The sequence below is a fragment of the Molothrus ater genome, chromosome 8 (genome assembly GCF_012460135.2).
Source record: "Molothrus ater isolate BHLD 08-10-18 breed brown headed cowbird chromosome 8, BPBGC_Mater_1.1, whole genome shotgun sequence".
NCBI classification, from domain to species: domain Eukaryota; kingdom Metazoa; phylum Chordata; class Aves; order Passeriformes; family Icteridae; genus Molothrus; species Molothrus ater.
This window is the reverse complement of record NC_050485.2, coordinates 3,140,150-3,155,195: the sequence shown is the minus strand read 5'-3', so window position 1 is coordinate 3,155,195 and position 15,046 is coordinate 3,140,150. Positions and strand designations below refer to the sequence as shown.

Genomic DNA, 15,046 nt, shown 5'->3' with positions numbered 1-15,046 from the left:
CCACCATTGGCTCCGCCCCCATCGACCACGCCCATCACAGGCTCCGCCCCCCGAGGCACCCCCGTCGAGGAGTTTCCCTGCCCTCAGGCCCGCGCGCAGCCCCGCCCACCGTCCAATCACCTCTCCGGGCCGCCCACCCGCTCGGCGCCGATTGGCTGCACGGGCCCCGGGGCGGGCCGGAGGGGCGCAGCGATTGGCCGGCGGCGCCGGCTGGCCCCGCCCCGGCGCTCCCCGCCCCGCCCGGGCGGCAGCAGCACCGCCGCCGCCGCCGCCGCAGCGTGGGGCGGCTCTAGCGGCGCGATGGCGGCCACGGCGGGCAGAGCGCTGCCGCTCCTCCTCTGCGGCCGCCGCCCCGCCGCGCTCACCGCCGCCGCCGGCCGCTTCCCGGCGCTGGGCCGGCGCCGCCAGCAGCAGCAGCAGCGACACCGGACGGTGAGTGAGGCGGCAGCCGTGTGCCCTTCAGAAGGCGGGCGCGCTGCCGGCGGGCGGCGCGGGGGCCCCGGCTCCGCGGCTGCTCCACGGCGGTTTCGCGGCGCTTCCTGGCTCCGCCAGCTGCGCGTTTATTCTTAGCACCGTCACCGGGTGAAACTTGAGCGCGGCGGCGGGCGGCGGCAGCGGAGCTCGGCCGGTGTCGCTCCGGCAGCGGCAGCTCCTGGCCCGCCGGCGCCGCGCCGCTCCGGGAGCGGGCGGTGCTGCCGGCGCTGCCCGGCGCTCCGGGGCCGCGCTCCCGGGGCGGGGGTCGCGGGGCGCGGCCGCCAGGTGGCGCTGGGGGCCGCCGGGCGGGGAGGGGGCGCGGAGCCCCCGCCGGGAGCGGGAGCGGCGGCACCGGCACCGAGCGGAGCGGGCAGCGCAGCGCCTCTGCCCCGGGCTCTGCCTCGCCTCCTTCTCTGCCCGCCCCCCTCAAGGTCAGCCAAGGCAGAGGCGCTCGGGGGGCTCCCCGAATGCGGCTCCCCGGTGCGGCGGCTGGGGAGGGACGGGGGCAAAGCCAGCCGGGCTCTGTGCGCTCCCTTCTCCTCGGGGGCTGTGCCAGGAAAAGAGGGACTGGCAGCGCACGGCTTTGCTGTGTGTCTCAGGGCGGAAAAAAACTGTGAAGGCAGCAGGTTGCGTCTTGGAGCTCGAAAGATTTGCTAAAAATACCGGGAGGGCTTTTCCTCCTCTTTTTTTCTTTTTAAACTAAGGGAACGGTGTGTAACCGTGGGTTATCCTTACGGCTTTTGCCACAACGTGTTTTAGTGCTGCCTCTAAAGGAGCTTCTGTCGGAGGTGTGCACCTGTCGCTCCCTTGTTGTGTTCCTAACAAGTAATCCCGGAACTCCGGGGAGGCACCAAAATCGTGGATTAATCGGGTGGCGGAGCGGGCTCTGGAGCAGCGGATCCGTGGCTGTGCTCCCTGGGGTGCTCTTGGAAGAGTTCTTTGTGCCGGGTACCCCCGCGGTGCCGCTCGTTCCCCCGCCCCTGCCGGAGCGTTCTGGCATCAGGGGATGCCGGAGGTTCCGTCCGGATCGGATGTCTCCATCCCGGCGGTCCCGCTCCTTCCCACGTGTGAGGTGCGACTTGTGGGATCATCCCGGCACCTGCTGAGGTGTGGAATGGCCTTTCCAGCGCCCCTAATTAATATTTGAGCAGCCTCCTTCAGCGGTGTGGCCCTGGCAAATAATTTGTGTTTGTCTAAATTTAAATTGACCTTTGCGATTGATTTAACGGAGACTTGGATTCGGGCTTGGTTTCACTCCTTGGGCTAAGTGGAGCAGTAAATGTGTGAGAAAATTATAAAAAACCATTAAAAAGCTGTGAATCTCCTGTGTTTGCCCAGGATACCGAATGGACGTGACTGAGCTGTGGGCATGTTAAAATCCCACTGTCAGAGCTGTCTCCTGCAGGAGCTTGGGGAAGGAGGAGGAGGATTTTGCTCCTGTCCCGGGGACTGATGATTAGAAAGCCCTCCTGGCTTTAGTTGGGCTCTGTTTGATTCTTGGCAGCCTGGCTGTGGTGTTGCAGTCATTGGTTTTTGGGGTTTTTTCAGCAGGTTGGTTTGGTTGAATCCCTGAGACCCAAGAAATGGGGATCCAGGATCCTGGCAGTTCCCTCTGGCAGCATCTGTGATGTGCCTGTTTGTCCCCTCACAGCAGAGATGAGTTCTGCTTTCCCTCACACTGCACTTGAGAAACTCTGCAGAGCACTGGGAGAGAGCAGCTGAATCCTGGAATAAGTGATCTGTGAGGAGAAATTAAAGGACTGGAGCTAAGTGGAGCAGTAAATGTGTTAGAAAATTATAAAAAAAAACATAAAAAAGCCTTGAATCTCCTGTGTTTGCCCAGGATACTGAATGGACGTGACTGAGCTGTGGGCATGTTAAAATCCCACTGTCAGAGCTGTCTCCTGCAGGAGCTTGGGGAAGGAGGAGGAGGATTTTGCTCCTGTCCTGGGGACTGATGATTAGAAAGCCCTCCTGGTTTAGTTGGGCTGTGCTGTTTGGTTTTTGGCAGCCTGGCTGTGGTGTTGCAGTCATTGGTTTTTGGGGTTTTTTCAGCAGGTCAGTTGGGCTGGATCCCTGAGACCCAAGAGATGGGGATCCAGGATCCTGGCAGTTCCCTCTGGCAGCATCTGTGATGGGCCTGTTTGTCCCCTCATAGCAGAGATGAGTTCTGCTTTCCCTCACACTGCACTTGAGAAACTCTGCAGAGCACTGGGAGAGAGCAGCTGAATCCTGGAATAAGTGATCTGTGAGGAGAAATTAAAGGAACTGGAGCTTTCATAATAAAGAGGAAATTGAAAGGAAGTGTTGCTGCAAAGGAGAAGCAGAAAACCAGACAAATCTCATCAGGTGGGGGAAGGAATGGGCTCACAGTGTGAGCAGAGGGGCTTGGTTAGGGGCTGGCAGACTTTCCTGACAGTAAGAGCAGTGGAATGCTGAATTATTTCCTGGGAAGGCTGTTCAGTCTTTGTTATCAGAGGTGGTTAGGACTGGTCAGACTCACATCAATCAGTTATGGCTGATGAGGAATTGATCCCTCTTTGTCATGAGGCTGGGATGTACAAGCTTCCTGACACCACAGATTAAATTAGGAAAGATGTAGGAAGAGTTTGTATAATATGGGTGTAATTAATAGAGTGGTTACATCAGGTGTTTCTGTGCAGTGTTGTTTTTAGTACCATCAATTCTACTTGGGCACTTCTCAGGATGGCTGGTTTCTCACAGGGGTGATAAATTAAATGGGTTTTCTTTGAGACAGGGTGGAAATGCTAAATGGTCTTATGGATGAGTTCTTTCAAAAGCAATATAAATAATGCTGGAAGAAACTGCACCAGCAGACCAGGTTACTGTGAGAGGACAGAGCTGTAAAATAAGCAAAAAAAACTCCTCCAGATGGGTGAAGTATAGAGGAGGAGGTTTTGATACCACCAAATGGGAGAGAGGGCAAGGAGGTGAACAAATCCTTGGATTATGAGGGAACAGTTGGGATTCCACCAATACTGGGGGACACAGGGCTTGAGTGAAGCATTCACAGCCTGCTGGAGAGTTCTGGAACTTGGGGGAGCTGGGAAAGCTCAGTGGGCTCAGCATGGAGACATTCCTGCAGGAACAATCCCGTAGGGAGAGGACCATGAGTCTGTCCTGAACAGGATCACAAGGGGTGAGAGATCTGGGGAGGGACATGCAAGAAACTTGAATGAGAAGTTTGTTCATTGATCTTGGAGTAGGGATAAGCAAGAAGAAGGAAGTTTTTATTGATGTTTGTAGATTTCCCCTGTGAGTGTGGTGCTGGTGTGCATTGCAGGGTGAGGAGGCCTGACCATGGAGCAGGTGGGGCTTGGGATCCACAGCTTTGGAAGGGTGTGACAGAGCTGAATAAATGAACTTGGAGCAGAAATGTCAGAGGCTGCATCTCTTTCCAGTCTCTCTGTTTGGCTGCACACACGTGAGGGTGGAGGAAGCAGAGTTCCCAAATGTGTTTGCAGTGGAGAAGGTGCTGGGGGTGTAATGTGTGGGAGGCCACATGTCCTGTAGCACAGCTTGGAGAGAGAATTAAAGTGGGGCTTTTCCTCAAAGGAAGCTTCCCAATGGAACAAGGAAAGGCCTTTCTTGTCTCCTGCTTGCCCCAGGTGCTGTGGAAGTTGAGGGTCAGCTTCCCAAGGGCTGGGAAGCAGGCGTGGAAAAGCCTCACAAGGGAAGCAAGCTATAGATGGTTTGCAGTGATGTTGGAGGTGGACAAAATCCTTAAATGAAACACTCTGCTTCTGTGTGTTGAACACCTAATCCTCATGGCTTTCTTCCTGCAGAGATTAGAGGCTCCTGTTCCTGCATTTCCTGGTGCCTGTAGCCAGGGGTTGGGTTATGCTGGGTTGGAATGTAATCAGCTGGTGCACAAATACCTACAGAAAATCAAGGGCTTGGCTGTGTGTAGCATTCCTGTGGTGGTTCATTCTAGCAGCTCTGGGCAGATCAGGAATATTGACTCCTAGTGCCTTCTTCTAAACCTAAGAAGGGAAAACTGAACCCATCTGAGCTGCAGCCAGATTTTGAGTAGGTATTGGACAAACCTGCAGGTTTGTCTTTCTGCTCCTGAGGTTGTGCTGATCCATCCTCCAAGCCAGGTAGGATTTTTGGTGGCCCAGGTTTGAGGATGTAGTGGAGACTGTATCCTGCAGAGACCTTGCTCTGTGCCAAGGAGAGAAGGGATAAAGCCTCAAGAGGAGGATGCAGGGGGCATCCTGCTGCAGATGTCCTTTATTCACCATAGATACAATGTGTACTTAGTGAGTTTTTTCCCTCTGCAGCACTGACTTCCAGAAAAGCTGTAGCTCAATAGTGTGGACATAATTTCCTGTGGGCCCACCTCAAGCCCCGAGGGCAAGACACAAGGAGTTTTTGCTTCTTTTTTGCCAGGGTCAGGATTAAATGTGTGAGATGGAATTTCTTGCTGGGACTCAGATGTTTGTTAGTTCTTATCTATGTTACAGTCTCACAAACCATGAGTTCTACAGCACTTCCCTCCAACAAACCAAAATGGAGCCCTATCTCTCTCTCTCTACAAGGCTTTTTAAGGATAAACTGTCCAATTAGGAAACGAAACCTAAATTATTTTTACTTTTAACCCAATAACCAATCACCCATGGCCCACAACGTGGACTTTTTTATCCAATTACACAAAACCACCCAAACCCATGGAGAAGAAGGTGAGGAAGATGGACCGGCTTCTGCCCTAAAACCTCCATCTTGTTTATATTTTTTCCTATATTCTAAAACCTTAAACTCTAAGTTTTCCACCCTGTGATATCACACACTTCTATTCAAACTCCACACCCACAATCCCAGATTATGGCAAGATTTGAATTCTACCACTCATTTAGATAGAACTGAATTCTATTATTCAGTTTTGGAAGTTTTCTCCACAGCCTCAGTGGAGAATGAGTGTTCTCTTGGGGCTCAGTGCCTGTCAGCACAGAAAGTTTAAAATTCTCAGCATCCAGGGTTCCAGCACCTCCCTGTCACCAAAGCTGCCGTTTATTGTCCCACTGCTGCCAGGTGAAGCTCAGGCAGTGGCAGTGGGTGGCTGCAGGGACGGTGGCACTTGGAAGACTCTTGGGTTTGTTTTTGCTGAGGATGGAAGCTGGCAGCCTTGCTTAATTAACTGTACTGCTGTTTTCCTGACCTGGCATACTGCTGATTGTGATTTTCCAAGGAATGATTAAAAATCTGTGCTAAAGGGGATGACCAGCAAATATTTTTGGATGTATGAAAGTGGCTAAAATCAGAGAACACACTTTCAGGGCTCTCTCTGTGTGAAAGAGGAGCACAATATGAGGACTAAGTATTGGTTTGGGGTTTTTTGACAGTTGTTTGGTGATATTACCATTTATTTATGTTTTATTTATAACATGAGAATAATAAAGACTTTGAATTTAGGGAAAGGAAGTCACAGTCATGATCAAGTTGATGCTGTCACTAATATAAAAATTTCAAGGCAGTTCTGTTTCCACAAGGGGAGTGTTTCTCAGCTGTGCTCGGACAGGAGGGGTACAGCTCTCCTGATCAGAGCCAGGTCTTAGAAAGATAAGGAAAAAAAAGTTGATCTTTCTCTAAAGCTGCTTTAAGACTCATCTGAAAGAGGAAACTTTCTGTGAGGTAAGGCTCCACCCAGTCTGGAGGGTGCAACATAACTTTTATGACTTAATTTCTGATTTGTGCTATGAGTCACCAGTTTGCCATTCTACAAAATAGCATTGAGATGACTCAAATATGCAATTTAAATTATTCTCCTGATTGGAGGTCTGTGGAAATGGTAGAGATTGTTTTAGATTTGGGTGGCTTGTTGTTTTTTTAACAAGTAATTATTCATTTATTGCAGTGTCAGTTGGTGGTCAGCCACTCTTCCTAAAATCCCAACTGCTGCTTTCTACTTCTGTGGCTTCTGGTAGCATGAGGAACTGTACTAAAAAATGTGAAATTTGTTGAAACTAGATGAAGCTGTGTTCCCTGTGCTCACCATGGGGGCATACTTCTTATTTCTGAAGTGCTCTTGAGACCACCTGTGCTATTGCTGGTGGGGATTTCATCACATTTTCACTCTCCCAGTGCAAACTACAGCAATCAGGCTTTAAGGGCTATTTTGTCCTTGAGTATTTAATGCTGAAAATGAAATGACCTGTGCTTCTGCTGTTGAAGATTCTGCAGAGGGTTTTCTCCCTGTTATTAAGGTCTCAATTGGTCATCAAAATGAGATGTCATCTTAATGAAGATGAAAATATGCTGCACTTGAGTGTGCTGTGGAATTAGTTTCCAGCAGGACGAGCCTGTGGGGTATGGCTTTTGCCTCATGTAAAACACAGAGCATGTCCACTCTCTTTCTCTGCATTCTTGGCAGCTCTTAAGGAATTAGGAAATGCAGAGCTCATTTCAGCAATTTGCTTTTGTTGGCTTCCCCAGGAGGAAAGGACTGCCATGCAATGTGGAAACTCTCAATCTCTGACACTCCCTGTTGGAATAATTAAAACTCCAGTTGCACTCAGATTTGTAACTTGTGGAGGATCTACAAGGGAGCAGCCACCATAAGAACCAGCTCTGGGTGATTGTCAGTCTTGTCTCAAACCCTTTTTTCTTCTGCCCAGACTGACTCCTGGTGGTGCTGAGCTCTTTTGGGTTTGCAGCTGAAACCTGCAGAAGGAGCAGCAAAAGGATGTTTGCTGGCCAGGGTGCAGATTGTGAGATGGAATCGGAGTAGGAAGGAAATGAGTTCTGACAGATTGTTGTAAGAGGAAATAGTTATTCATTCCACTTCAACCATTCTTTAAAAATACATCCTCATCATTTAGCCTCGTCATTTTTCTTAGATGTTTGGACTTAAATGAGAATGAGTTTTCTGCCTGGCAAAGCAACTCCAAAAATGACAATTTTAAGTACTACTCTGACAAATGAAGATATTAAGAGAACATGGGCTGCCCGAGATAGCACAAGAGTGATGTGGGATTTTTTTTTTTTTTCAACTTTTGTGTTAAAAAGAAATACCTGGGGTCTGGATGATGGTTTTTCTATACAAATTTTCCTGCATGGATTCTGTTCTGTCATTATTCACGCTTGCCTCTGAGAATAATTTGAGATCCCACGTCCCGCTCGTGTTTTCTGCTTCCAGACAAAACTCACACACTGTGACTGTGCAGTGCAGCAGCAGCCTTTTAATAGTCATTTAAATTAATTGGAAGCCTGTCCCAAACATCACAAAGATTCCTGGCAGGGGGAGATGGGAGGGAAAGCTGGCAGCAAAAGTTATTTTCTCCCCGAAATAACAGTGAGCTGCAAAACTGCAGAGATTTCCCAGGGGGAGAAGAATGTGATTCCTTTTTTGGAATGAAAATGCCCTGATTTACCATGTGACTTGGGAAATCCTCTCGGCTTCCTGCAGAGGGGGAAAGGGTGAGTTGAAGGTTTGGTTGGATGTTTGTGATGCATGAGGGCTCCCCTGGGAGCCTCCTGCTTGCTGCAAGGCTATTCCTGTTACCCAGGGACTTGTTCCTGAGGCAGTGACAACAGAAATTTCGTTGTCTAAATATTGAGTGGATTGGATAATTGCACTCCTCAGCGCTGTGTGGTTCCTCCCGAGTTTGGGGGTGTTGTATTGAAGTGGAGAGTGGGATCCTTCCCTTGGAATTCGGAGTAAGGGATTCAAGGGAACCAAACCCAGTGTCTCTGTTAAGAGAGAAGAATTGTTTCATGAGCAGTGTCTATTGCTAGGAATGAAACCAGCTCTAGACACTCCCTTCTGCACGAAGGGAATGCATTCAAAATTGTTCCCTGCTCAGGATGAGCTGTCCTTGTGCTCCATGAGCTGCCTGCAGAACCTCTGAGGCTGGCTCTGGCTCGGGCTGTGGTCAGTGCCTGCCTCACACAGGGGGACTGGTGCTGGTTTTGAGCCTGGAAACCACAGCAAGCGCTGAGACATCCGTTCCTGCTGGCTGGGCTGGTGATGTGAGGCTGATTGCTAAGTAACAGAAACTGATGGTCCAAAACAGAGCTCTGGCCTGGGGCCAAAAAACCACGACCACAGAGTTGACGAGTGCTAAGATGGGTTTTATTTTAAGGATAATTTTGTCCAAAGACAAAGCCTGTGACTCAGATTCACACATGTTCTCGTGGAAAACAAATCACGGTTTCGAACTCCTGTGTGTGGGAGCGAGCATTTCCATATTTCCTCTTGGCATTTAGTGCTCCAGAGAGTCATTTCAAACAAATAGTTTCACAAAGTACCTCATTATTGAGCAGGGCAGGATGTGACACCACACAGATATGGGTTTTTGAGCTGGCAAGGAAGTCAGGATTTTGAGAGGAGCATTGATAGTACGCGAAATTTATATTATGTGAATTGAATACTTATTGGTATTATTATTATTGGTACTTATTATTATTGGTATTATGTGAATTGAACACATTGATACTATGTGAAATGAATTGTTTTGTAAATTGTTGTGTTTTGCAAGGGTCCCAGGATGAGGGAAGAGATGAATTTGACTCCATATTCTTAGAAGGCTGATATAGTATATATTATACTATATTATACTATATTATACTATATTATACTATATTATACTATATTATACTATATTATACTATATTATACTATATTATACTATATTATACTATATTATACTATATTATACTATATTATACTATATTATACTATATTATACTATATTATTGTACTATATTATACTATATTATTGTACTATATTATACTATATTATTGTACTATATTATACTATATTATACTATATTATACTATATTATACTATATTATACTATATTATACTATATTATTGTACTATATTATACTATATTATTGTATTATACTATACTCTATTATTGTACTATACTATACTCTATTATTGTACTATACTATACTATATTATTGTACTATACTATATTTTATTATATTATATTACAAAACGATACTAAACTATAGAGAAAAATATACATCAGAAAGCTAGAAAAGAATAAATAATAAAAACTCGTGGCTCCTCAGAGAGTCACTCATAACTAGCTTTCATTAGTCATTAATTAAAAACGATTCACATGTTTGGATAAACAATCTCCAGACCACATTCCAGAGCAGCAAAACATGGAGAAGCTGAGGCTTCTCACCTTCCCAGGAGAAAAAATCTTGGCAAAGGGATTTTTCAAAGAATATCACAGTAAGAGTAAATAACATTTTTAACAGACGTTGGGGTCTTTTTTTCATCTTTCCCCAGAGGTGGGTTGTTTCTGGTGGCTGTCCCTGCACACCATTCAGTTTTCCTGTGCACAGCAGCTCCTCTGCTTGTGCTGCATTGTGTTTTTTTCCCTTTGCAGGCAGTGGTGCCACATGGCATCCTCTGCAGGATGCCCTCCTCTCCCAGTGCAGGCACGCTGGTAACACACAGCTCCAGTCTGGAGCAGCACTCGGGGCTCTGCATCTGGGGCAGGGACTTTGCTGGAGCTGCTGCTTCCATGACCTACTTCTTCATGGAAGTAAAAAAAAAAAAACTGCTCCTGGTGTCTCAGAAGAGAGATTTGGGCTTTTCTTAAAAAAATCAGACTCGAGTTTGATGCAGTCATCCTCCTCGAGGTTGTTCCCGAGTTATTCCAGTTTCAGTGGAAAGAAAGCACAGGAACACCTGTGCCTAGAGCAGTGTGGCTTTGGGGATTTAAAGCAAGCCCTGTGTGCTCCTGAGTGTCACTGGGATATTTTATGAAAAATCCCTTCACCTGGATTTCTTCTCCTGGGAAGCTTCAGCTTCTCTCGGTTCTGCTGCTTTGGAATGTGATTTGGAGAATTGTTTACTTACCCAGCGTGTGAGTTTATTTTAATTTAATGACCAATCACATCCAGCTGTGTCAGACTCTCTTAGTCTGTCACAAATTTTTTATTATCATTCTTTTCTAGCCTTCTAGCTGTAGCCTTTCTTTGTAGTTTTAGTATAGAATAGAATAGAATAAAATAGAATAGAATAAAATAGAATAGAATAAAATAGAATAGAATAATAGAATAGAAAATATATTTTATATCTTTTATATTATATATATAATATAAAATATAGTATATAATATAACACAATATAATATAATGTAATATAACATAATATAATATAACATAATAATCAGCCTTCTGAGAACTTGGAGTCAATTCTCATCTCTCACCTCATCCTGGGGACCCACCTTGTTGTTGTGGTCAGTGAGATGTCATTAATTTCTCCATTTCTCCACTTTTGGGGAGTAGGTGTGGAACTGACTCATCCTCAACACTGCAACTCCCATTTTTCCTTCAGTTTAGGACATTTGGCAACACTCAAAACTGAACTGCTGTGATTAGCCTGACGTTTTATGTAACAGAGTGCACCAGAGAGGGTGTTTGTTCTTGGAATTGCAATGTCAGAGCACCACAGCAGTTTTCAGGGCAGCCTTTCCATAATTTGTGTGCATTTCCAGTGGGATGGAATCACAGGAATCCCCTCCCGTTCCCTGGGTATCCGTGCAGGGGTTTCGTGGCACAGCCAGAGCTCTGCTTGCCTCCTGCAGGAGCTGAGGATGCTCCAGGCGGGTTCTGACTCACAAACCCTTCCAGGCCTCCTTACAGCCTTGGCAATGTGGAAAAACACAGCCTGGAAGCTGAATTCCTGCCCTAGCTATGCCATCCCACTGAGGACCTGGAGACCCCTCTGGCTGGGTGTCAGGTCTGTGTTTTTCTCAATTTCCTTGGCTAAAAAATTAAATTTTCTCCTTTCCATGAACACCCCCCAAAACCCCTCCTCTGACTGTTTTCTGTTAATGTATTTTAATGTGCTCCAGCTCTGTTACTCTGCCTCCTCCAAACTTTTCTTTAGAAAAGTTATAAAAAAATAATAGTAAAGCTTGCAGCCTTCCATTGTCATGCTTTCAATTTTTATAATACCAACTGGGATATATATAATATATATACTTCCAATCCCAAGAGTTGTTTTTAGATTAGGCTAATTTAGTTCTCAATTGTGTTTCCCTTTTTTTTGCCATTTGTGAGCACAGGGTCGTTTAAAATGTGTATTATTTTGGCCATGATTTGCCTTGGAAAAAGCATTCTCTGGAACACTTTAATTCAGTTATTTAATAGCTGTAAATAACAGAGCTGCTGGAGAACAGCTTGGCTGACCACTGGCAGTAATATCCATGAAACTTCTTTAATCCTAAGTGATTAAACTTGAATTTTATGGGTTGTGTTTACAGCTGCAGCTCTCCAGCTCTGATTTCATTTCTGTGCTGCTTGAACCTTAATATTAATTTTCAGTCCTGGTGATCACTGACTTATGTGAGGCTTTTTCTATGGCCAGATCTACCTCAGTCTGGTTTCTGAAGAAATATAACAGTCAAAATAGAAGAAAATACTTTTTTTTTTTTAAATTTTGGTTTTGTTGATGCTGTTATTGTCTCTTCCTCCTACTGCTCTGGTGTTTTGCTGAATCCCCCAACTTCTGCTCTTGGCTGTTCGAGATGCATGGAGAGCTTGTAAATAAACATGAGAGAAATCCATGCAACTTCTTAGCAGAGAAATTTTGATTTATTGCATATTACCTGAGTGCAAAACCCTTCCAGCTCTTGCTGTGAAAAATACCTGCCTATTTCCTTGTAGGTGTGAAGAGCATCACCCAAGTTGAAAGGATAATAATACTCACCCAAGTTGTGAGTATAATGACTTCATGTTTTTGCAATCAGTTAATGAAGTTCAGGTTGTGTGATACTCAAAGCCACCTGGGTAATTTGCTGATCTGTGTGAATAAATGCCACAGGCTCCCTGGGAAGGAGGTTATTTCCCAAAATCAAGGGAAAGGACAGCTGCAGGCAGACAATGAAAAATAGTGGGGGTGGGAAGAAGGTACATGAAAAATAGGATGCACTTGAGCTGTTGTCATCTATCACTATTATTGTAATAAGTACAGGAATTTGAAGGGGCATGAAAGCACTTCAGTGACTTCTTCTGTGTTCCTGATTTATATTCTGGGAATTTTGGTGCAAAGATGCTGTTCTTGCTCATCCCTTGGTCTTTCTGATGCTGTTGATGCAAGGTTACTTTCCCCTCCTTGTTTAATTGTGTATCCATAATGATAAACACAGGTTTTTTTCCCTGTGCCAAGGCTTTTATCTTGCAATAATTAATAAATATATCAATTGGATTATGTCAATAATTAATATTAATACATATATCAATTTGATTATGTATTATATATAATATACATAGTGTATATATATAAATATATATTGGATTTTATTATATAATCCAATAATAACTGGGGTTTTCCCCCTCATCCTTGCTGTGAGAACAAGACTACCAAGTCATTTTGGGGATATTAATTGCACGTTTTCCACAAGAGACTGAAGGAGCACAACCTTAATAAAGAGTCTTAGCTTTTAACAGTTCTAGTTGCTGTTTGCAGCTTTAATTGTGATGTGGCTTCTCCAGGTAGATAATCTGATTTTAGAAGAATAACCAGAGTAGACACTTGCTTCATTTCTGCCCCCATTTCTGGCCAGCCATTAATTTCCTTTCCCTCTCCTCAGTAATTAGTGTGGAGCTATGAAGCTCAGAGGTTGAACAGAGTAAATTAACCCTTGTGTCCAGGAGAGAGGAGATGGGAGTGTTGGCCTCCTGTGAGAGTGCTTTTTGTAGAGCTGATGTTCTTGAAGTATTTCCTTTATAGAAAAGCTTTTAAGTAATATTCAGGTAGGATTTAAACAATAAAGTTGAATAAAATGTGTGCCCCTTTGCTGCTGAAGCTGCTCGTTCTTGTTTTTCTTAGTAGGGCTAAGGACCAGTGGCCAGCAAGATTAATTTTTATGTGATGTGCTGATCTAGCACTCCAGAACCTCCAGTGATAAATAACTTTCTCCCTGTCCTCTCCCTTTTCTCCTGTCTCCCACCAAGTTTAGTTTCTAAGGCCCAAACCCAAGCAGGATATGTGGAGGTGTAAAATCTCTGCTTCAATCAGCATGAGCCATTAATCCCTCTCTGCATGGTTTTACATTTCTACAAATGAATTTTTTGATCAATAGTTAGCAAAAAAATTGTAAGAGAGTGCAAGTGAAATAGCAAAAATTAACCATGTTTGAGAGCATTGGTGGTTGAATCATCTGCTTCAGACCTTTGCCTGGTGATTATTTTTGGACCAAATTGTTGCTTCCACTCTTAATTCCTGAGCTCCCAGTGAGAGATTTTGGGGGAACCTCAGAGTTCTGGAGGCAGTTTTCACTCAGAACAGGTTGCAACTGATTTTTAAAAGACAGCTTTGAAGAGAACTGCTTTCCAGACAAACATCTTCTCTTTACTGTGCTTGTGGTAAGATTATCCTAGTTTAGAAAAATAATCTGGAATTAGTGGCAGTGAGACAGTAATCTGGCAGAGTGCAGGTTTAAATGGATACTGCTAGCAAATCCCAGGCAGTGAACTGAGCAGAGCTTCAGCCTCAAAATATTTCCAGTTTCTTGTAGTTTTCTAAATTCTTCACATTTTGCTGATTATTTCACAGTCGAGACAGCGAAAAATGACTTGTGTCTTTTGAGTTTTAGGGCCCCCATGAATTTTTTTTACCCTCTCTTGGTTTCCTCAAATGTTTTTTTTTTTTTTTGGCAGAGCTGCTTTGCCAGGCATCCATCACAAACCTGAGAACCCTGGACCCTCCACAACCCCACTGATGCTGCAGTTGTAGGATGCTGTGATTTGTTTGCATCAGTTTGCTGTGGGGACAGTTAATATCTGGCTTGGGGGATGGCAAAACCTGGTATTTCCATGTCCCTCAGGGAGCCAAGTGTGCAGGAGGAGCAGCTGGAGGCTCTCCAGGAGGGTCACCTTGCCTTGGGATGCAGCAGCTCCAGGGTGGCTCCGTGGTCACTGCTGGCAGGGGGCACTCAGAGAAGGAATTTTTGCAGCTCCTGTGCCAGCAGATGATTTCCCTCTGTGGATCCTTCCTTGCCTGGATGCAGAAGAGCTTTTCAGGGAAGGCTGAGGCGGCTGTGGGGATTCCCTCAGGTTTTTTGTGAGTAAATATTTAATTTCTAAGAATGGCTGCCCTTTGACTGGTGATTGTGAGTCCCTCCCAAAGCAAAGAGCTGTTTGGACCTCTTGGAGGACTTGTGGCCTCTGACATTAAATTTGCAATTTGGAAACTCTCTTTGGGACTGCAGAGTAGCTCCTGTTGCAAGTGTGAGCTGTGAAGGAGGAGGTTTAGCTGCAGACAGATGGACACTGGGCTGGGTGGGAACTGGCTGTCTTAATGCAGCTTATGTGGCTTCCTGGGGGATAAGCAGGAATGGATTGTGATTTAATGCCACTCAGTGGGGAAAAAAAATGTAATTAGTGTTACATTTACTCTGTATAGATACATAACACTTAATCTACAACTGTGTTTTCAGAACAGTTTTCCTTCAACTGATAATACCAGCCATAAAAATTCCACTTCTGCAGCATGGCCATAAAAAATAATGACCTATTCCAATGTGCTATTGCATTCCTGAGCTTTAGGAAGTGTCTCTGAGGGGTCAAATCTGCTCTGCC

At 45.4% G+C, this 15,046-nt stretch overlaps 1 protein-coding gene across 1 annotated transcript in view; it reads left to right on the top strand.

Annotated features, from left to right (window-relative positions):
• Positions 1–300: 300 nt before the first annotated feature.
• MCU (mitochondrial calcium uniporter) overlaps positions 301–15,046 on the top strand; it is an 87,861-nt gene continuing 73,115 nt past the window's right edge. Inside the window, exon 1 of the mRNA XM_036385544.2 lies at positions 301–432. Within this exon, the coding sequence (XP_036241437.1) occupies positions 301–432 (132 nt within the window). The remainder of the gene's footprint in view (positions 433–15,046) is intronic.